We start from the raw sequence: 22,063 nt of genomic DNA, 5'->3' as shown, positions 1-22,063 counted from the left end.
ACACCCAAAATACGGCAATAGCAGATGGAAAATGGCAAATTGCATGTCAAAAATTGTCAGAATCGCAACTCTATCCACATAAAATTGTTGATAAATAGCCCAGGCAGGCAGGCTGTCTGTCTGTAAAAATATATATGTTGCAGAGTATGGGTAGCTTTCAAATTGCTTCAAACGGTTTGACTTAATGGCCGTCGCCCAGATTGGCAGCAAACAGACGTCTAGAGAGATATACATACTACGGCTATATGTAGTGAGTAAAATGGAAAATGCAGTGGAGACGGCTAAAAGAAAACGCATTACAACCAACTCGACGGGAAGTTCTTTCTTTCAAACTGAAATTATGCGTTTGCACAACGAATCAAAAGTTAACTTGAAGCCAAAGTGTATTGGCCATGGCGACTTTTGCATACCCTTTCTATTGGTATACTCATAGCTCCGAATGGTCCCAATCTACCCATTTGTCCCAGTCGTCAATATCCTCCTCAAACTCCTCCTCCTCTTCTACGTCCAAATCTCCTTCCCTTTTCTTCCGGTTTGGAGGTCTGTGCACTCGGCAGGTGTTCAAGCACTCCTCTTTCGTATAAAATCGATTTGGATTCCCACCGCAGCCTCCATAATAGAAGAAAATACAGCGATTGGTCATATAATCGTAGCCCCAGACTTTTACAAAATCATCACAGGGTCCCGGGTTTGCCACATACCAGCATTTTGCTAAAGATATATAAGATGAACTTTTCAGGTGTAAGTTTCGAATATTTTAAGACCTACGTTCTTTAATAGTGACACCTTGAGGAATCATTGCTACCACTGGATGCAAAAATAAGAGAAGGATTGTTGGAAAAGAAAGATACATGAAAAATAGAATTGAAAACTACAGATACGAGCTATAAATTGTTTTATTTATATTGAATAGAAGTTCAAGGCTAGTATGACAAAAGGGTAAACTTAAAAGATAAAATATCGTATATTTCATTTTGCATTTATTTGGTTAATAAAGAGGGTGTTTTATTTATTTTAAATTAGATAAATATAAACAACACGCGCAATCATTTCAATGTACCCTTTATTTCACTGTTGGGTATGCGGGAAAACTAAAGGATATGCCAGGAATGCAAGCTTTTCTAACTTCTTCTCTTATTTTGCCAGCCCAGTCCTACGAGCACTTTCAAAGTACTTCATCATTTTTATTGCCACGAGAGACTTGGGCGAAGAGCAAAGAACTTAAATATTTTTTCCTTTCTCGTATTTGACTAACGATTTGATGACGTTGATGGGTCTTTGAGATGCAATGTCGCGACTATGCAGACACCAAAGTGAAACTGCAGATGCATATTTCAGAGCTTAAAGCTCCAGTGCCAAGCCGGAAACGGATATTAAAAGCCATAATGTATATTTACAAGCCCTGCAACTTTTGGTAGAACGATTCTCACTCCCGCCCGGTTTTATCGTCTTGAAGAAATCGATTTAATTTAATTTGCAAAGCGATTTTCACTTAAAATGTGATTACGCAAATTTTCAATTTGAAAGCGATAACGTAAATTGGCAGACACAATGTGGGGGAAATGGCTGAAAAGCAGGGATATAGCCAGAAAATTTCGTCGCCAGCCAAAAGGAAGCGATTTGAAAATTGTTTTGCACAAGAATTTGGGGTGGTGGCTAAGATAAGCCAGCCGCTTTTTGTCTCGCGGGTATTAACTGTCTCTGCATAATTCCTTATTGCACGTGAAAGGTGATATTTAAAGAAGGATGAGGAACGCCACATCCTATCGAAGTATATTGAAATAAATTAGGGCATTCATTTTTTCGTTTGAGGCGGCTGAGATGTAGATAAAGCCATCACACAGAGTGGGGCTTAGATTATCTTTGTAAAAACCTTAAGCTTATAGATACCAATCGTTGGATTTTCTGTAACATAGAAATTGTTTTTCAGCTCTTACATTTGTTTTCTTTAAATGTAAAACGCAAAAATCAACTTGCAGCTTGTTACACAAAACCCATATCCGTTTGCATTTGTTAGTAACCGCCATACAATCATTTTCCATTCCAGCTCCTGGACCCAGTTGAATTTGCTTCTCTGTACCCGGCACTTAATTAAGTCTCAATATAACTTCACGCCCTCTGCTATCCCCAAAATCATCGAACTGCAACCACGGCAAAGCTCGGTGCGAACCACTAAAGTGGTTTAGTCCCTCCACTACCCACAATTTGGCAATTCGATGTAAAACTCTGTCGGCAGTTGATTTCAGTTCGCTGATTATCGTCGCACTGACAACAAATATTACAAAATCCCATGCATGCTACAATGCTATGGTGAACTGTAAGCGAATTTCCGCAAAACGGATCTAGCATTTCTAAATTTAAATAGTAGCCAAGTGAGGAATTCCACGGAGGCAGGAGAACCCTCATCAACTACCATTAGAGTGTCAAAGTTCAGCGGATGTCGGAGGCTTTCGGTTAAACCGTGCGCAAAAGTGTCAAAATGTTTAACATATGCCCACAAGAGACACTGCAGGACCAGCCAAACCAGCAGAACCAGCATCATCAGAATGTCCTGTCCCAGTTGCTCCTGTGAGTGTTGCTATTTTGGTGTCGCCATTTCGCAACTGACAGCGTTGATAACAATGACAATAACAAGCGTCCTGCGCCCAGGGACTTGTTGGCATTGTGATTAGGGGAAAAGGGCCAGTGAATCGGAGGTGGTTATCCTCCCAGTGCTGTGTTTTGTGAGTAATCACATGAAATCACATGAAATGGGCTGTTGACCCGTTAGTGGCTGCACTGATGTGGGATTGCACACCGTGGGGTCGCTTGGATTTGATGGATGTCAAGGGGAAATCCGAGACGGGCTGAGATGTGAGATCAAATGTGTGATTTCAGTTTAAAATGCAAATACGCATACATTATTTGTGCTTCTCCTGCAACTTTGTCATTGGTAAGGAACAACATATAACTAATAGGAAATTGACACTGATATCAGGCGTCTTAAGGAATTTTACAGTCCAAAAAGCCTTCATAGTTATGAGGTTGAGTTATTTGTATATGAATATTATATAATTAACTATAGATGAATACGTTTTGTTTCAAAGTAAATAAAGAGAATAACTTGTTGACACAAACTTTCAGATTCCCAAAACCATTAACAATTGCTTGAAATATTTATTAATGCGCAGTCAAGCGCAGTTGAACAACCTGCTAATTACAAAACCCTCAAGTATTTTCCCCGCCTTTTCCGGCAAATATTTTCATTAGCTGTCAGCCGCGACGCCGCATTTCCACACAATTTTCTTTGCCAGCAGGAAATTCTTAAAATTACACAAAATTTTAGCATGCAGCTTGTGCCTTAATGTTCAACTTAATTTAAACGAACGAGTTAACAAGCATCCAAAAAAAATTTGATTTATCGCTGGGCAAAACTTTTTCGGCTTGATGAGCTTCGGCAAAACTTTACGGGGATGGGTGGGCGTCTAAGAATGTGGGCGTGGCAAGGGCAAAACGTCTGCTGCACTTTCGGTATCCTTTTGCCGGATTTTGGGTGGCTCAGCAAAAAGGCTATGCAAAATCGCCCACTAAACTTTAATGGGCTGACATTGAGGCGCCGCCGTCGACATGTCCGCCATTTGGGCGCCAGTTTGGAGCCAGAAGTTTGCCACATGCAACATGGAGCTGGAGTTTTGGATGGGCCGCTTTAATTGCTTGGCGTGCCATGCGAAAATGTTTGGAAATTGGTGGTGGAGGCCCGCACATTTTTCCCCTTTTTGATTTTATGTGCACTTTTATGGGACACGAGCTAACAATTTGCAACAACATTTGAAAGGGCATTTATTTGGGAATCGGGTGCTTGGGGTTGGTCAGTTTTCCAAACCGTTTTCGTTTGTTTTAACTTGTTTTCGCCTGTTACCTGACGAAAAGGAAAACTTTCGTCTAGACACGGCACTTGAGCACGCGCTCTAAAAATACTTGAAGTGTGTAACAATTAATGCGAAATGTTCATTTTGTGTGCAGAAATGACTCGAAATACTAACTCATATATTCCAGCAAAAATAGGTCTAAATTTGGCACCAAAAATGTGTGCAAGGTAAGTGGATTTCGCAGCAGCCATATCAATATGCAAAGGAGGTTTGGCACAGCCTTGCACTAAGTGAATGTGAAGGCACGAGTTTCAAACGAGAGCAGAGCGTCTTTAGAAGGGGAAAAAACCTGGGAAAAGCTGGAAAAGGCTGGAGCTTGGGCTCAGGACACAAGTGGCTAGACGTGACTAGCTTACATTATTTTCGGTCTGGCCACAATAAATGCAAAGTATATGTATGCATCAAGTGCAAAACACGACACGGAGGCAAAAAATACAAGTGCGGGCGACAGCTTAAAATGGAAAACGAACAAAATATTCAATCAGACACAAAAATAGAAATGAACGAAGAAAAATGCGTGAGTAAAATCGCGAAATATATTTTTAGGGAACTCTAGCAAAAAAATAATAAATTACTTTTAAGAAATGTGAAGTATATATGAAATTGCTTACGTAGCTTACCTCTATTTTGTATATTCAAATATTTGATTTCTAGTTAACTTATTTAATTAACAATCTAGAATGGAACATCAAAAAGAAAATATATTTCAATTCAAATTGATAAATTTCATACGTGTCAGCCAATACAACATTTACCAGACTTTATAAGGACACATGCAATTTTTTTGTCAGCAAAATGAAATGAAGGTGCGCTCAAATTTAATGCATAATATTAATCTTATGCTTATTTTATTTGTCTGCAGGCGGGGGTAATCTGGTAAAGAAAAACTCTTGAGAAAAATCCATTTGTTGTGCAAAATTCAATTTATATTCGATTACGCGACGATGTCTAAGTAGGAAAATAGAGAATGGCTGAAGTGCTTGTAAGCGAATTTTTTGCTGTATTTTTGGCTTGAAGCGCATTGAGAATGTCCTGTCATGCGTTAAAATTGCAATTTCTTTGCCAAGCAAAGCAGGAAAACGTAAGTTGATAAATGAAAAATATAAAGGCATTGAGAAAATCAATCCCGAACCCCAAAATCCCTGTGGCCTTTCGTCGGAACCCCTCTATTCTCTCTATCCCCTCTAATTGTAAAACACACAGAGCAGCAACAAACATAACAATCATAGTCAATTGTTGGCAGTTAAATATTCATGAGCCGAGTGAGAAATAAAACTGGAAATAGATATCCCAAACAGAAAGGAATGGGGCTTAAAACCAGAAGAAAGTATCCCATGGACATGAGCGCTGATTGCCCACATGACGTGCATAGGAAATGGCCAAAAGTGCTATGGTCGGTAGACTCTATATACCATACAGTATCCCATCGTGTATACTGTATTCAATACTGTATTGGAAAACAATTTCCATTCAATGGCAGGCGAGCAGACAAAACAAAGACAGGCCCAGCCAGCACTTGCGAAAATTTCATTGCGAAATGAAACGAAAAGCGTTTTATTTTGATTTTCTGCACACGCTCCATTGCAGGAGTATGGGAAGGCCAATCGGTGTGGTGTTGGTAGACTCCTCTTCAAAGGCAAATGTTTTGGCACTTTTTCTATTTTCATTCACCAATTGCCGAAGAGCATCCTGTTTTTCTGCTTTTTACGTGGGTAATTTGGGAAAATTCTGGAGGCGGAGGTGTGAGTTTGGTTAGCCAGGAATGAGGGTTTACGCCACATGCTGACAGCAGGATGTCACTAGAAACAAGCGAATCTAGCTAAAGGTCTTTAAAATGTAATTAACTTAGATTAATGCTATCTAAGGCAAAGGATTGAAAATTACAATCAAAAAGATTCAGTTTAAAAATTGCCAAATGTGCCTAAACACAATTTAGTGCATTCAAGGGTAAGTTAAAAAAAGAACTAGATTTCACTTTCCTTCTAAGCTTTGACTAATTGTCTTCTCCATTTCAGTTTGACTCCGAGCCATGTACTTGCTGCTCCTCCTACAGGAATTAATAAGCCACTCAGTAGAGGACTCCGAAGACAATTGTCATTACCTCCCCGAAGCAATGAAATCTGGACAAAGTCGCGTCGATGTGAAGTGGGAGCAAAGTGGCAGACTGAATGCAAGTCTGATTCCGCTGCAGCTAAAATGCTTTCCATGTTAGTCTACCCCATGCCATCTCCATCCTTTTCTTCCAAGGACTTTATTCGGGCGGACAAATAACTGAGCACACAAAACACGAACGAATCGAAGTCTAGATGGAGGAGGTATGTCAAAGTGAAACAACTCGAAAAATATCAACTTATGCAAATCGTTATAGACGAGAAGTGAGCGGAGGAGGAGGAGGAGGAGGAGGAGGAGGAGGAGGAACAGTTGCCACTATTTGTATTGACAGGACTCAGGACTGTCTGCCAGCAGTCGGTCCCTCAAGGAATTGTAGAATTGTGGGCATATTTGCTTCTGCTGAAATGAGCAAAGATAATTGCAAATCGTAAAAGAGAAAAACCGTTCGGAAGAGAAAGGGAATTTTTCCAGGCGCCTGTCGCTTTTCCATATGTGCAAGGACTCAGGACGCAGCGGGTACAAGGAGCCGAGGGGGTTGGCGACTAGTCCGGTCTGCAGGAAACGGAAATATGCAATGAAGCAGAAGTTGGCAGGAAATTGTTAAGACGCCGCGCCTCCTTCGCCCCGTCTCGCTTTAACTCTCGGCTCCTCTCACTCGCTCACTCGCTGACTGGGTTTTCGTTCTCGTTTTACAACTCTACTTTATTTTCCATCATCGAAAGGGTTCCCCGAAGGTTCTGTTCCCCTGGCTTGCGTTTTATGTTCTTGGAGGAATTGAAAAGCCGCATGCAAATAAAATTTGCCTTCTTTTTAGTGTTGTCCTATGACCTGAGAACCCCCCTTGGTTTTCCTCTTTCTCTTTTCCGCTTCCGTCTTTTATTCTTTGTGTTTTTGTGGTTTTTTATATTTCAATCGAGTCCTTTGTTTGCCTTAAAGCGTTTTCCGTTTTCTGCCCTTGTGTTTTGCCAAAAATGTATAGAACGTTTATAAGACATGCAAATGATGATCTATTGCAGGAGTAGCTCCCCGGGGATCTGAACCCCGATTATGTAATGGATTCCCCGCTATGCGAAAAAGCGCAGAAATAAGCTACAATTTCAAAAGACTCTACGGAAAAGTCACTTCAGTGGTTGATTCTTTACTTTATAGGTTTCAGTTTTTAAATTTATTTATTTCCGTATTACTTCCTTAGATACAATTATGTAGGATTCATATAATTTAGGTCAGTGGAATAAGTAATATAAATTCCTTTCAGAATAATAATACTCGTTTCACATCCTGTTCGATCCAAACATGATAACCAAAACACATAATGTACTAAAACAAATGTTTGCATAATTTTAACAACTGTCAGCATAAATTTCAAACAGCCACAGCAATATATGAACTGCAAACTGAGTTGCTGGCCAAATGCGAAAAGTTGGCCTAAACGAGAGCCAAAAAAAATACAGCACAGCGAAGGAGCACGAAAACTTTGGCTGGCAACTTTCGAAATAAAGTCTACAATAAAATGTGACAATTGTGATAATGTGCCAAGAGAATATAATTAGAAAAGGCGTATAGCTGCCCCCACTAAAGCTCCATAAAATGCTAAGGTTATGCTAAATATATATTTGCTAATTTGGAAAAAAAAGTGAAATATCGGCTCAATTAGTTGGTTTGTTAATTGCACGTGGATTGTTCATACAAATGGTAATTATTGTGCATATTACCATATTGTGTATAACATTTAAGCAGGTTGCGTCACTGATTGAATAATAATACATCACTGTGAGCTGTGAGCTGGGCAAAAATGAGCTAGATACTATAAAAAGTAATATGCATTTTAAAATCCACTCCTGCAGGGGAGGCATGTAGATTGATACGGGCAATGCCAGTGGTGGAGCACACGTGTCATGGTTTAGTCTGCACGCGATTCCCCCAGCCGCAATCGTCGTCCATCCGCTGCGTCTGCCGCCTGTCGCCAAAAAAGTGTCGAAAAACGTGATGTGCATTTCAAATCGGGGTCCCCATCATCGCCTCGCTGCATCCCTTCCCTTACCAAATCTCAACCCCAACTCCAAGCCAAAGCCAACGCAACCCTCCAGAACCTTTACCTGTACTTGCAACTGCTCAACGCACCCAATGAATCGCTTGCACTTTTGTTTATGTCCTTTGCAAAGGCGCTGGAGATTGAAAAAAGCGAAGGGTAGCTCCATGTGCATCCTTGGGGCTGTTAGAGGAACTTCCCCTACCAGAGGAAGGTAAGTGGAGTAAGAATTTCACACATCATTAGCTCTCGAAAAGTGTCGTTAAGGCGCTACTTTGAATAGATTGGGAATTTTTGACCTATAAGATATAAACATGTAATCAAACCGTATAATAATTATTTTTTGCTATCTAATATGAAATCGCAGACTTGCTGGATTTTATTTCCAAAAATACATCTACAGAAGGGAAAATTAATTAAAATATAGCAAAGAAAACATCTTTTAGCTACAGTACAAAAAAAATTTTACTTTTACAATTTTACGTTTATTTTAAGCTTCACACTTGCTTACGAGTTGAAACATTCGCTTAATCTTTTCAAGCTTCTAAGAAAGCTTTTTCGAAAGCGTGAATTTCCCTACAAGTATTAGTAGCTGAGGTGTAAAATGTAAAAATGTACCCAGTTTTATCTTTGAAATCTTTAAAAACAAAAATATTAAACAAATATATCTCCTTATAAATGTCTTCGGGTGCATTAAAAAACTTTAATTTCATTTCCTTACAATACGTTTTATTTTTCTACATGTATATCCAGACGGCTTTGAAAGCTCTGCCAGAGGTGAAATTCTATAAGTTTAGGGCTGAGTACGGAGCCTTGGAACGTTTTTACTAATTCACAGAATCTTTCAGGGATCCCACATATTTTGAGTTCCGGCCAGTTGAGCTTGTGAAAGCCACAAAAAGCCGCCAAAGTTACATTTTATTTAAACAATGTTCTTAGCAGTTCTTAAATAAGTGAGGACTCTGAAGTTGAGTTTTTCGAGAATTTAAAAAATGTAATTTTATTGCAACTATATTTGTTTTGACAGAGCTTGGAAATGATTTGATAGATAAACAGGAAAAAAGGATAATATATTTTTCATAGCATATGATGTGTATTTTGTTCTTATACCTCTGTTTCTTCATCAGAACGTCTTCTCTTCGAATGCATGTCATGTGGCATTGAATACATCAGCTTGTTCCAGAAGTTTGGATGATTTCTCTCCAGATAGGTGTTCAACACCATGTACGCCTTCAACTCGCTGTCTAGGTCATCGAAGTTTTCTACATCCGGATAAAGGACCACGATCAGGCGCTTGCACCGATCCTTCGAGGTTGCATGTAGCGCCAATCTGAACTCAAGGCGACCCCAGGTGGACTGGAGGAAGTTCTTCGTCATCAGGATGATAATGCGCCTTGAGCCCTGGACAGATTGGTTAATGCAATCGGGAATGCACTCGCCCACCAACCAATCTCGCAGGTAGAAACAAAGCCTAAACTTGTGCTTGCCGTTCTCCAAGCGATCCACGAACTCCTCGACAAGCTCCTCGTCCTTGTGGGTGAATGCTAGGAAGGCATCGTATTTCTTCTCCTCGTCGAGTTCCCGTCGGGCGACCAAACTGAGGCATATTTCGTGTTCGTAGAACCAGATCATTATGGGTCGCCTGAAGCATACAAAAACGTTAAGGGACAAAGCAAGGATCAGCAGAGAGACGGCAAGGGAGGTGAAGTAGATAAGGACCGAGGGGCATATATCAGCCTCCTCGATCTCAATCAACGATCGTCCAGTACCACTGCATTGAATAGCTAAAGGGTTTGCAATATTCTTCGCATGCGCCTTTACGAATACCAGGAAGTCCTTCTCTTCGCAACTGCAAGTCCACGGATTCCCAAAAAGTGATAGTTTCATCTGGGATGAATTCATTCGTTTCTGCAGGAATCCCCGTACTCGATCGTCTAGAGCCGTGAAGTTATTGTGACTGATGTCCAGGTGTATAAGTTTCTCTGGTAGGTGATCAATAGCGGAAAGTCTGTTGTGGGCCAAATAAAGTCGTGTCACGTTTGAGAATTCTAGTAGAAAGCTGGATGGCCATTTCTTGAGATTATTTCTTTCAAAGATTAGAGTTGTTTGTCCAAGTGGTAGTGTGGGTAGTGGTGGTATTTCGCGAAGGTCCTTTCCACTGCAGTCGATCATCAGTGTATGCAATTCGAATTGGGTTTCGACGCAGCAAATGCAGTCTACAGGACACTTATCCTGAGTTATGTTAGCGCGGCGCAGGGCTGTTTCGTATTCTACCGGCTCGTGCTTCCTGAGATAAGATAGGAAGGTTTTTCCCCTGCAGTAAAATTCCCATGGGTTTCCAGAAAGTTCTATCTTGGTGATGTTCTCCCGATTTTCAAGGAAGGCTACATCACTATCATCCAGATACCTTAAAAGATTATTGCGTACGTCTAGGTAAGTTATGTTTTTTGAAAGTAGGAAAAGTGGAAGTTCTCTTAACCGGTTTTGGGACAAGTGCAATTTCTTTAACCCAATATATAATGTAATTGGCGGATCAATGAAATTAGATATTTCATTTGCATCAAGATATATTGTCGTGTTGTACTCAATCGGGTTCGGTATAACTGGATAAAAGTGTAGAGTTAAATTCCGACAATTTATAATAAAATCACCCGTTTGCCGTTCGACACAACATGAGCATCTGTAAGGACAGCGTGCGTTGAGATGTTGGAGAATAATTTCATCGTACTGCGCCGAAAACCGCCCAATGTACTGATTTAATAGTTCCATTGCCTTTAAGAATTTATACGAACTCTTAAAGGCCCTTTTCATTTGATCTTCATTTGCTTCTAGATATAAATAATCTGTATGTTTAAAAAAAAACATTCTTATTGAAGTATCAATTTGTAAACTCACGGATCTCATTATGTCGTTAAATTTGGATGTTATTATCCGTAACAAGTTTGCTTCATTCCGAAAAAAATCTTTTAAGTAGTATTCATCGCAGTAGATAATCCATTTGTTGCCAAACTGATGGAAAGTATTAACACTGTGTAGATACTCGACAACCTGTGGGCTTAGGGTAGAAATAATATTATGTCTGATGTCCAGATGGTAAAGACTTTCAGGCAGTTGGCTCAGACTAAGACTTGTTAATTGGTTGTATGACACGTCTAAGCTTTTTAAGTTTTTATAACCTTCCAATGAGTTGTAGGGCAGTTCAGCCAACCGGTTGGCCTTAAACACCAAAAGTGAATGACCTTTTTTCGGAACCGGTAGCGCTGGAATAGTTCTGAGATTTTTCTGCCAACAATCAATTTCTAAACGTGTTTTGTCTCGATCATATGTGCAATTGCATTGAAAGGGGCATGCAACCTTATTAAATCCGATTGTAAATTGGCAGTGACTTTTATATGGTTCACATATGAAAGCAGTAAGATTTTCAAAGGATTTATATCGGTTAACTACTATGGATTCAAGAGTCGTGAATTTGTCAAAGTTTTTCAAGTCCACCATACTCGCAACCTTCATAACACAATATGTTAATGATTCCTGAAGTGTAGAAGATCTGAAATGCAGGCACACATTAATGTAAGAACAGGGACCCTTACTTTTACTTACCCCAAAAACGAAAGATCTCTTAAAATAACATTATCAAAAATAAGCCGACTTAAGCTTGTTAAATTTTCAAAGGTTTTAGCCGTCAAACCTTTTACACTAAAGTCCGTAAATGTAACGGCACTCATGTTATATTTGCCACGAAAAACATTTTCTTCCATTGTTAGAGTCGGCATTTCAAAATTATTTGGATTATAAATGTCGATTTCCTTGGTGTTGTGCATGGTCTTTCGAATGTAATTGTTTATAACCATGGAATTTAGTGGACTGTCATATACATATTCAAAAGTTAAAATTTGCGGTCCATTTGCGTAATGCACATACTCCTCAGTTATCACCAAGGATGGAAGGTAAATACTGTAGTCATCAATTTCCCGAAGGCCAAGTAGGTCAAGATAATGTACGCCAGGGCTAATTCTCATATCGACTGCACTTCGAATTCCATGCACAGTAATTTTAAAAAGTTCGTAATCAGTTTCGTTACATATTTTGTAAATATTCCAACGGTGAAACACTGGGCTTGTCCAATTTATTTTTAAAGTAGAAACAACTAAACTCATTTGATAATCTTCAGTGGTTACAATATTATCAGTTATTGAGCACGATCTGTTTTCGCCAAATTCACCAAAATAAATTTCGCAGTAGTCCTTTCTAATATTGTCCAATTGCTTGGAACAGTGAATTCTAGAATTTTGAGTGAAAATAAGAACAAACAGAAATATTATTTGACTCGACATTGTACGATGTTGCCCGGGCCGATCTTTAAACTGCACTGAAAATACTGGAGTTACGATTTGCTTTTGAATACCAAAAGAAAAATTAATAAATCCACTGGGAGCAATAGCTAATTAGTTTTGAAGTTAGAGCCTCACCCTAGATTGATAAAAAAATAATTTATTGAATGGACAAAAAAGCGAAATGGTAAGAATTTTAGTTGTGTTCCGACTCCCTGTTGGAACATAAAAATGATCCCGCTCAAATCGTAAACTTTTGCCGTGTTTTTGGTCCCGGGTGCGGGGTTCTTTAGTGCGGGGTGCCGGGTGCGTAGTGCGGGGTCTGCGGTGCGTTTTTGGGGGGACGGGTATATATGTACATATGTATATACATACATATATATACATATATATTAAGCAAGCAGCTTCCAGAGACATAGACGCCGTGCAAGTTTGTTTCCAAATGTCGCTACGCGCACTGTAATGCCCACAAACAGCCCAAAACTAACACGCCCAAATTTTTAATTTTTAATCATTTTAAGTTTTTTAGCAAATAATCGGAGAACTCGACTATGTCATTCTCTCTTGGAATATTTTTTAATTTCTATCGATATGTAAAATAAACACTGAGTCTATATTAAATATTTTTTCTTTTTAAATTCCCTCACACTTTACCTAAAGCGAGCCGGGTTCTTTTCGCAATTTGGCTCACATCCCCAGCAGTGCTTCACCATCTTGTCGTCCCTTCAGCCGGAAGCCGTCCACCTTTGGAACCGCCTGGCTTGTTCCTGGACTGTCAGACCTTCGTTGGTCACATGCCGTGGCAATTGATGTCAAATTTATAACGACAAATACTCGAAAAGTTCGCCACGTAGCCCAAACACACACTCATGCATTTATAGTAGCCCCAGACATGCCCACTTCTCACACCTCCCGTCCGCTGCTCGCCATGCAATCCGTATTCGAACCCGGACCCGGCTGTTCAGATTTCGAGCATCATTATTGCTTTTTGATTTTTGGTGTGAATTTGCTGAGCAACAGAGGTCCGGCGATAGTTGTGTGGTGTGTGTTTGTGTGTGTGTTTTCGTTGCCTCCCAGATGAATTATGGCCGGCAGATCCGGGGAAGGCACGAATAGCTCTTCTCTTAGCTGGAAATTTGCCCAGGACAGAGGATGCAGCTGGAGATCCTTTTCGGTGGAGAGAACATATTAATGCAATTTTATTTAAATTACGCTACATTTATGCCCCTTGCTCGCTTTGATAAATTTGTTTTTTATTCGCTGCCGTCTCTTTCGCCCTTTCTGCAGCAGTCTCTCTCTCTCTCCATCTCTCTCTCTCTCTTTTTGCGGCAAGGGGAAAACGGCAATCGGAACTGAGGTCCTTATTGTCCTTTCGTGCATTTTATATTGCCTTGTCTGCAAAGTTTTCTGCCTCCGTTCGTCGGCAGAAATATTTATGGCCATCAAACAATTTATGTCAGCTGATAATTTTAAATGTTAATTAGGCTTGTTGTTTTGACACAGAGACCGTGCCAATTATTAAAGATTTAATAAATGACAAATAATTTTCTGTTGCACAGGAAGGATGAATTAATTACACATTGATATATTAATGTTAATAATTTAATTGTAGTAATGCGTAATCAATTGTCAACGAGTGCAATTATGCAAAGCCAGTTGCCTGGCTGAATGTAGGGATTGCGGCGGCTTTAATTCTTAAATAGATGTTTAAATTCATGTTTGCTAGAGTTAACTGAAATTCTGCAATTTGAAGGCTTCTTAACAAACCAACCAGCAATTATTCATTGGAGTTGTTCAAATGAGTCCCATAAGTCTGAAACAATTTTCCTGAGATTATATTTGCGAAATCATTAAGTGAACTCAGTGATGCGGGAAAGGATCTTAGGTAAATTGGAATTCCTTAATTTCATTCACATACACATTGAAAATCACTCGGAATTGTTTGCGGACAGCCTGTGGGATGAGCTGAGGCCCCAAGGAGCCGCAGGAGCGGGAACTTTGCAATTATGGCCAAGGAATAGAAATTCCCGTCGAGCCGTCAAAACCGGAAATGGCAAAGTGGCAAAGCGCAAAGCGGAAATGGCAGGCACAACACAACGCAACCCAACACAACGCAGCGCAACAGAAAAATGCAAATTTTCACGAAAAGGAAATTATAAAAATATTTGTTGGCGTCGCACCTGGGAGGAGCAGGTCCCACCCATTGAAAAATAGCAAAAGAATTTTTGCACGTGGATCGTCCTTGTTATTGCACCACCCCACCGTCGTTGTTGTTGTTGTTGGCCGTCTGAAGTCCACTTGAAACGAAGGTCCCACAACTTCGAGTGCTCCATCGTCTGGCGGAAAGTTCTCTTTTTCGTTTTCTTTTCATTTTTATTTTATTTTATTCCAATTTTTTTGTTGCTTGCCACTATATAACAAATAACAAGTAGCGTATATATCGCAGCCCAGATATAAATGGGTATGCGAGCGAGTAAATTTATGCACTGGCAAGTGAAAGGTGGAGTTCATATTTTAGCCAGCCAGCGAGCGATTTCAACTTTAATTATTTTTACAGGTGCAATTTATTTACATGAATTTCAATCTCCGCACCGGAGTATAAATTACCATAAACATATCCTATATGGATATATGTGCCTCTACGTATTGGGCTCTCCCATTATTTTTTTTTTTTTTTATTCCACCTTATCCACTTGCCAGTGCTTTTTCCATGATGAATGTTTAATGCACGGGCAGGAGGGAGGAGTGGTGGGGGAAAACCACTCGAAATGTCAGAAACAGCGAGACAGCAAAACGAGCAGTACAAACAAAGCCTGTTCGAGACTTACTTTTCCGAGGCCTTTTTCCGAAATCATAAATGCACAAGCACAAACACACGGTTGAGTGTGCGAGTGAGTGTGCCGATGCACAGTTGAAAAGCCAGGCAAAGTCAAATTAATTCCACTTAATTTGGTTTAACCACAAAAGCCCAAGTATCGAATGCCAAATGGATGTTACTATTGCCACTCCATTTTTACGCAACCAATTTTCAGGGGCTCTACAGATTTGTAGGATTACAAAAAACTCACTAAAAACAAATTTAAACACACAAGAAAAAAACTCAATTATTTTGCATATATTTAATGTAGTAATTAAATTGAACAAATTACTTTGTCAGTTTAATTTTTGTTCTTTAACAGCTGCGTTCGATTCAAATACGTTTTCGTATTAAGCATTACATAATCCTTTTGAGACATTTGGAGTAACAGTTCTGTTATTTAAAGTAATTATGTAAAGTTTAACTTTGTGTTAATGGATTACATTACTGTTATATACAGAGCTCTGTAGCTTTTCTCTTTAGATGTAAGAATGTCTGCTAAAAAGTACCCATGTTAAGCTTTCTGAATTTCTCCGTTACTGCTTTTCACAAAATATCCCTAATAGACTGTTTTCTTACATTTTCCCTAAATAATGGTCAATTTTCCCCAGCAAGGACCTGTGTTTAAAGCTAGCTTTCCAGTTTCACCGAAAAGCTTTAGTTGCCTAACAGTGGCTTTTCTAAACAGCAACCCCCAATGTTACCCACCCCCTGAGTTCGGATTTTAACAACTTTATATCTCGGCTCTCATTGGCTGAGCCACATTATAAAAGTCAGGGCAATGCCCAATTGAAGTTTAGTTAGGTTTTTCAGCGGAACTCAACTGCAGGTGCCGGTGGATGTGACGGACTCTAGTATTTTCCCTACACTGTGCTGCACGAAGTACTACCTATTTATTATTTTGACAACAACAAAATATTTCAAATAAATATAAATCCATTTTGTTGTCATGTTTTGCTGGCCAGATAGCTTAGCTTAGCTTATGTGTAAGAACTGCAATTTAAATATTACTACACCAACAAAATATTGTAAATAAATAAAAATTATTTTTGTTGTCGGGTGTTACTGGTCAGATAGTTTTATTTAAATTGAAATAGTTATACAATCATGGCTTATTACTGCACTTCAGTTTATGTGTGCAAAGCTAACAATTTGTTTCATGACGTTTTGTCTTAGGCACGGTATCAATAATAATAATATTTTATCAATGGAAAAATAATGATGTTTAGGTTTGTTTATACATATTTGTCATAATAGAAAGCAGGGTTGTGCTGTTTTCATTGTTATCATATTAATTTCGTTTCTGCCAATAATTTTGATACAAAAACAAAAATGATTTAATATATAAACATATATTATATATCAATTATTAATATATATAAATTATTATAAAATATGATTATTGATTGTAAACCACTGTTTGAAATTATCAGCACGTGAGTTGAGCCAAATTCTGTTTACTCACTATTGAATTTGGATCAGTTTATATTTAAGATATGGTAACAGAGATAAATATAGCCCTTTCGGAACTGGACTAACTCACCATTAAAATACACTTTACTTTTTTCGGAGACTTGGATACATCTCTACTTAGCGTGTAAGCTGTAAAAATAACTTGTTAAATAAAAATTAATGTTCTTAAAATAAGAAAAGATTGTATTATAATTGATCAGTTTGATTTTATGAAAGAGTTTCATATAGTTTCTGACATTACGTATATGATTTTATTATTCTTTGCTTCCATTTATATGTGGATGCCGTAAATGCATCTCTACTTAATTTATGCAATTACTATTAAAGAAAATAAGTTTTATTTTCCATGGCTATTACACAAACCTTCTCATCTAGAAATCTCAATTGCACTCTGTTATAAAAATAAAGAAGTTCAAACAAGTTTTAACACAGTTTTGATACCATTACCATTCTTTCTGAAAAATATCTTTAGTTCACGTTGCGCAGTTCAAACAGCATCCAACTTACTGCGATTATTCACCCTTTTATTACATGTAAGTAATGTCCTTGGGGAAGTCACCCTCGACCGCTTTGAACCTCAGTGAAAAACTCCAATTACGACCTAATTAACAGCGCCTAATTACATCCTGCCACGCCCACTCTGCGCCCAATGGAACTCCCTCCAATAACCCTAAACGCATTTCTCTTGTGCAGTTCACCAGAGCCATGGGAAAATTAAGTGTAACGCGGATATTTTGCTCCTCTTTTATGTTCGCCAATTTGGCAAAGTCAAGGAGGAAAGGAGGTAGGAATTGGAACTACTCGAGGCTGGAAACAATTTATTGGAAATGCAATTGAAAATGCAGCAAGCGTGTCGAGGTCGATTCAGAAAAATGCCAGCCATCGAAACGTTTTGAACTTGCGGCAATAAATTCTTCGGTTTTTGGCAAGCTATAAAATATCCAAAAGGAATAAAAATCCTAATGAAGAGCCAGCACCGAAGTCAGAGCCTACAAATTGTATTAAAAGTTATATGCTTCCATTTTTTTTTTGGGCCAGATCTCGTTTTGTGGCCTCATGTTCATTGGTAAAAAGCTCACGTATTGGCAAAGAAAGACTCAAACGGTATGGGTTGAACAATAGTTGAGCCAAAGAGCCGGAAAAGTCGACTACTTTTGATATTTAACTTCATCTGATACGCCCAGTCCATGCAGAACATTAAACTATCCCACAGCTAAACGGACTAATTCCAGTTTTCAACTTATTTACTCTTTTACATGTCCATCTCGGGCGGGCAAACAAGTTGTCAGACCATCGGACTATCCATGACTGACTGGCTAACAAGTCGTTTAACGCCCACTCAGCTCCTGTTCTTCGTCCTTGGTCCTTGGTCCTTGCCAGCCCCTAAGCATATGCCACAAATAATTTGTTATTCAATACGAAACACGAAAAAGTACACAAAGCGGCAAACGAGCTTCAACAATTCAACACACACTGGACATTTAGTAAATTGGCTAACAACTTTTTGTTCGGCTTTCCCGTTCTTGTTGTTGTTGTTACGTGATTGCCCACTGTGTGTGTGTGTGAGTGTATCTGTGTGGGGGGACTGGAGGGAATGGCATGTTGTTCTGTGTTGTGTGCCATATGCTTGACCACAGTCACAAAAACCCAACCAGACAAGGGGGGAACAACGTCAAGTCCGCCAAAAACGAAAAAGATTTCCTGGGACAGATGACACCGAGGACTTTCAGACAGGACGACGGTCCGAATCGAGGCGTGGGATTAGGGTGTCCAAAAGGGTTTGTCGCGGGCAATTAATCGTTGGGACTTTCAGCTCCATTTGAGATTTCACACTCACACGATAAAAAAAACTATTATATATTATATAAAAACAACAATAAACAGGTAGATTGGAAAGGAAGAAATGTACTTCATGAACTAGCTTATACACATACAACATCTTCTGCAGCTAAAATTCAACTTAAAATATTTTGTTGCTTTAAAATATATAGCAAATCAACGTTAACCAGAAAATAGTTGCACCATTTTACTAACAATTTTCGGTTGGTACTTTGGGTTATTTTATGTCTGCTTTCCTCACCTCCACCACCTAGAATGTTTTCCCAAGTTTTTCCTTACTGGTCGTACTTCCTTTGTTGTTTACGCTGTGGCCACTTGAGCTGCTTTTATTTTATTGAAGATTTGTATCAAAATGTCAACAGGAGCGCAAGTCAACAACAACTAAAGGAACTGGAGCAACAACATCGACAACGAGAACGGGGGAAAAATGCAGAAGTTGCTCTTTTGATGTGGGTTGTGTGTCTCAGGTTCCATTCTCACTCCATCTTCTATGGCGATGTTTTTGTTTTTTTTTCTAGCATTTGAGCAAATAAAATGTTTGCTTAAAAAATTGCAGACATGCATTGCCAGTTTCCCTGTCTCATATATACATATATATTTTTTGGATTTTTTTTCTTATATACATAAGTACGTATATTTTTTCCTGCTTAAGCTGAAAATGTTGAAATGCTCATTTCTATCAAGTTTGCCATTCTTCGTTATCTGAGCATTTTTGGGTAGTCAGGAATTTACTGCAGTCACGACTTCAGCCTGACACAAACACATTTAAAAATGTGCTAGCACATGTACGCAGTCTGCCAGAAGCTCACATATTTCTTATCCATCCGTTTCGTTGACAGAACCCCCCAAAAACCAGCAAAGACCCCCAAAAAATCCATCTTATCACCCATTCTGGAGCTGTGAGCAACTAACGACTCTTGGCATTTAAGTTGGTATAATGCCCACGGGGGCGGTGTTTCGGTAACACAGAAGATGTGTGAAGATAATCTGCAAAGCTATATACAACTTTGATTTCAGCCTTATTTAGTTAGGGGTAAAGTAAGGGTGATTATAAAAAGTTTGCATATACATACATAGGTCGATATTCGAAATCAACAGTCATTTGGCTTGGCAATATATAATCAATAAATAAATCGATAATCGATAAATACTCTAAATAATGTTCTGTTATATTTAAACATAAAAAAGGTGAAGCCTTTACAACATAACTAGTGGAGCTCATTAATCAGACTTTAGGTGCACTTCATCAACTTTCCCAGCAAATCACAAACAATGGAGTGTATTCCACAAGACAAAAAACACACAACCAGCACTTCATGACTTTCTGCTGATCCGATCCCCAGACATGTAAGATGTGAAATATTTAATATACCTTCCCCTTGTTTTCCTTTTCTGTTTCCAATGCCATGGGGCTTCAGTGGCAGCAACATCGAGTCAACACAAGAACAAATTCAATTACTCAGCACTGGGGCAACATGGGGGTGCTTGGATGTGACGCGTGAGTGTGAGTGACATTAATGCGATTCTAGCAACTGTCAATCATATTAGTATTTCCAAAGCAATTGCCAAAAATAATGTTCGACTCTTGTTTTTCTAGCACTTTATTTTTATTCGCCCGCCCTTTGATGAGCAGCCCAAAACAGAATTTGCAATTTAATCGACTGCATCTAAAAGCCTACAAATAAATTGGTGTAAATATTTGTGTAGGGTGTGATGTTTTGGAAATGAAATTTCCCTTCAAAATGTAAAGTTACAAAGTAAACGGTTGGGTTTTAAAAGTATGGCAAATTATTAAATAATTTTATTATATTTATTAAAAAGTCTATACTCTTATAAATAGTATTCAAAGCATTTTGAATTACATTTTTAAGAATGTAACATCATAATCTTATTAAAGTTAAATAAATTTCCAGTTTTTAAGAGAGATCATTAGGCCTTATTAGTGTGTAATTTAAATTCTCTATTTTTTTATAAGCGAAACGAATCCCGAACTGCCGTGCAATGCGCTGTCAATTACCTAACGAATAAATAACACCCCTGACACACTCATTAACACCATACTCCCGTTCCCGTATTCCATCGCCCCGATTCCGCAGTGGAGAAAGAAATACAAACGGAATCGCTTTCAACATATTTCGAAACGAAATCGAATGTCGAACGTTTGTCGGACAGATTAAAAATACAATTTACGGCAAATCAATTGCGGCTAACATGGCAACAAGGATGATGGCGGGGCGAGGAAATAAAGGCGAAATTAAAATGGCCACCGCAAGGAAAACAGTTGGAGCAAAAAATGAAAAGCAAACAATGGGAGGACCGAGTTCCGGAAAATCGAAAAATGAAAGGCATACCGCTCAGTCCCCCGATTCCCCACACAAAAAAAAAGAAAAGAAAGGACGACAACAATAAGGACAGCGATAGCAACAGCTGTTGGCATAAATTTGTATAAATAATAAACAATTTACGGGGACAACTCCTGAACGATTTCCGGTTCTGGTGCCGATTTTCCGTCGTCCATTTGATTCTCGGTATCCTGGACAGTAACAGTAGGTTCACCTGGTTTTACGTTCCGTCGATTCCTGTAGCGCAATTGAGCCTCGAATGCGTGTACTGATAGCATACGCTCCTGCCGAGTCAATTGGGAAAAGTAAATGGCGCCCCACACATAGGTGCGCACAACATGAATGTATTCGAACACTGATCCGGCAATGTCCTTAATCTTGCGGTGGGTGATCACCTTAAGCACAATAAACAGTGATGCAACGGCAGCTAAGATGCTGCAGAACGTCATCAGTGCGTAATTGCAACCAGGTCTACCGCGGCACACAAAATAGACAGTGCGGTAGGTCATCCTCTCGAGGCCACACCATCCCATCAGCAGGATTAGTTCAGTGAAGAAGATCGTGAGTAAAAGATCTCCGCAGGCAAAAATCCTTGGTGAAAATGGTTTCAATTTCTTGGGAATCATGTCTGAATCCCAAAACAGCAGCAGTGTGGCCAGTAGGAAGATGTACTTTCCAACGGGAGGAGCTGGCGAGCATTGATCCTTTGGCTGGGCCACGAAAAAGGATATGCCCAGGATGTTCAGCACACCGCTAGCCACAATCGTTCTTGCACTCACCATCCCTTGCTTAGATACGTTTGCTTGTGGAATTTCGTTTCGACCTTCGAATTTTTTTTAGCAGCCTACTCTCAGTTGCTGTCAACTGATAAATACACGGCACTAAGAAGTCAAATGAAAGCCTGTTCAACAGCAACTGAAACAACCTGAGGGCTTTCCTGTTCCACCTGCTTTTCAGGAGTCGGAAAACACATTTTTACAGTTTCTGCAGGTGCCGGCAGATTCTACTTACCTCATCTTTTGAACGCACACATTCGGGCTCAGCTTGGCCTTAACATTTATTGCATACTTTTAAGGGCCTTGGCTTATATAACACATTCTGAAGTGGCGTAGGTGAAATGGTACTCTATATATCTATAGTTGAGCAACATGATTGCAGCAGTCTATTTAATT

General features: G+C 39.2%; 3 protein-coding genes across 3 annotated transcripts; all 3 read right to left on the bottom strand.

The window, feature by feature from the left end:
* Positions 1-307: 307 nt before the first annotated feature.
* LOC6527829 (kunitz-type serine protease inhibitor textilinin-5) lies at positions 308-926 on the bottom strand. Its single transcript, XM_015198337.2, has 2 exons — positions 769-926; positions 308-711 (listed from the first exon to the last, which is right to left on the bottom strand). Exons 1-2 carry the CDS (start codon positions 851-853, stop codon positions 428-430), a joined length of 369 nt encoding a protein of 122 aa, XP_015053823.1. The 5' UTR covers positions 854-926; the 3' UTR covers positions 308-427.
* Positions 927-9,041: 8,115 nt separating this feature from the next.
* Positions 9,042-12,857, bottom strand: LOC6527828 (toll-like receptor Tollo). Its single transcript, XM_039371135.1, has 2 exons — positions 11,650-12,857; positions 9,042-11,596 (listed from the first exon to the last, which is right to left on the bottom strand). Exons 1-2 carry the CDS (start codon positions 12,381-12,383, stop codon positions 9,154-9,156), a joined length of 3,177 nt encoding a protein of 1,058 aa, XP_039227069.1. The 5' UTR covers positions 12,384-12,857; the 3' UTR covers positions 9,042-9,153.
* Positions 12,858-20,955: 8,098 nt separating this feature from the next.
* Positions 20,956-21,765, bottom strand: LOC6527827. The gene has a single exon (XM_002088864.4). The coding sequence runs from the start codon at positions 21,671-21,673 to the stop codon at positions 21,011-21,013; it is 663 nt and encodes a 220-aa protein (XP_002088900.1). The 5' UTR covers positions 21,674-21,765; the 3' UTR covers positions 20,956-21,010.
* Between the last annotated feature and the right edge of the window lie 298 nt (positions 21,766-22,063).

Source organism: Drosophila yakuba, chromosome 2L (assembly GCF_016746365.2).
Source record: "Drosophila yakuba strain Tai18E2 chromosome 2L, Prin_Dyak_Tai18E2_2.1, whole genome shotgun sequence".
Classification (NCBI taxonomy): Eukaryota; Metazoa; Arthropoda; class Insecta; order Diptera; family Drosophilidae; genus Drosophila; species Drosophila yakuba.
Note: the sequence above shows the minus strand (reverse complement) of the source record. Positions and strands in the feature narration are given on the sequence as shown.

Coding starts and splice junctions, on each gene's coding strand:
- LOC6527829 (XM_015198337.2), bottom strand. CDS start 853: ATGTATCTTTCTTTTCCAACAATCCTTCTCTTATTTTTGCATCCAGTG. Junction 712..768: donor AGGTGTCACTATTAAAGAAC/GTAGGTCTTAAA, acceptor ATATATCTTTAG/CAAAATGCTGGTATGTGGCA.
- LOC6527828 (XM_039371135.1), bottom strand. CDS start 12,383: ATGTCGAGTCAAATAATATTTCTGTTTGTTCTTATTTTCACTCAAAAT. Junction 11,597..11,649: donor AGAGATCTTTCGTTTTTGGG/GTAAGTAAAAGT, acceptor CCTGCATTTCAG/ATCTTCTACACTTCAGGAAT.
- LOC6527827 (XM_002088864.4), bottom strand. CDS start 21,673: ATGGTGAGTGCAAGAACGATTGTGGCTAGCGGTGTGCTGAACATCCTG.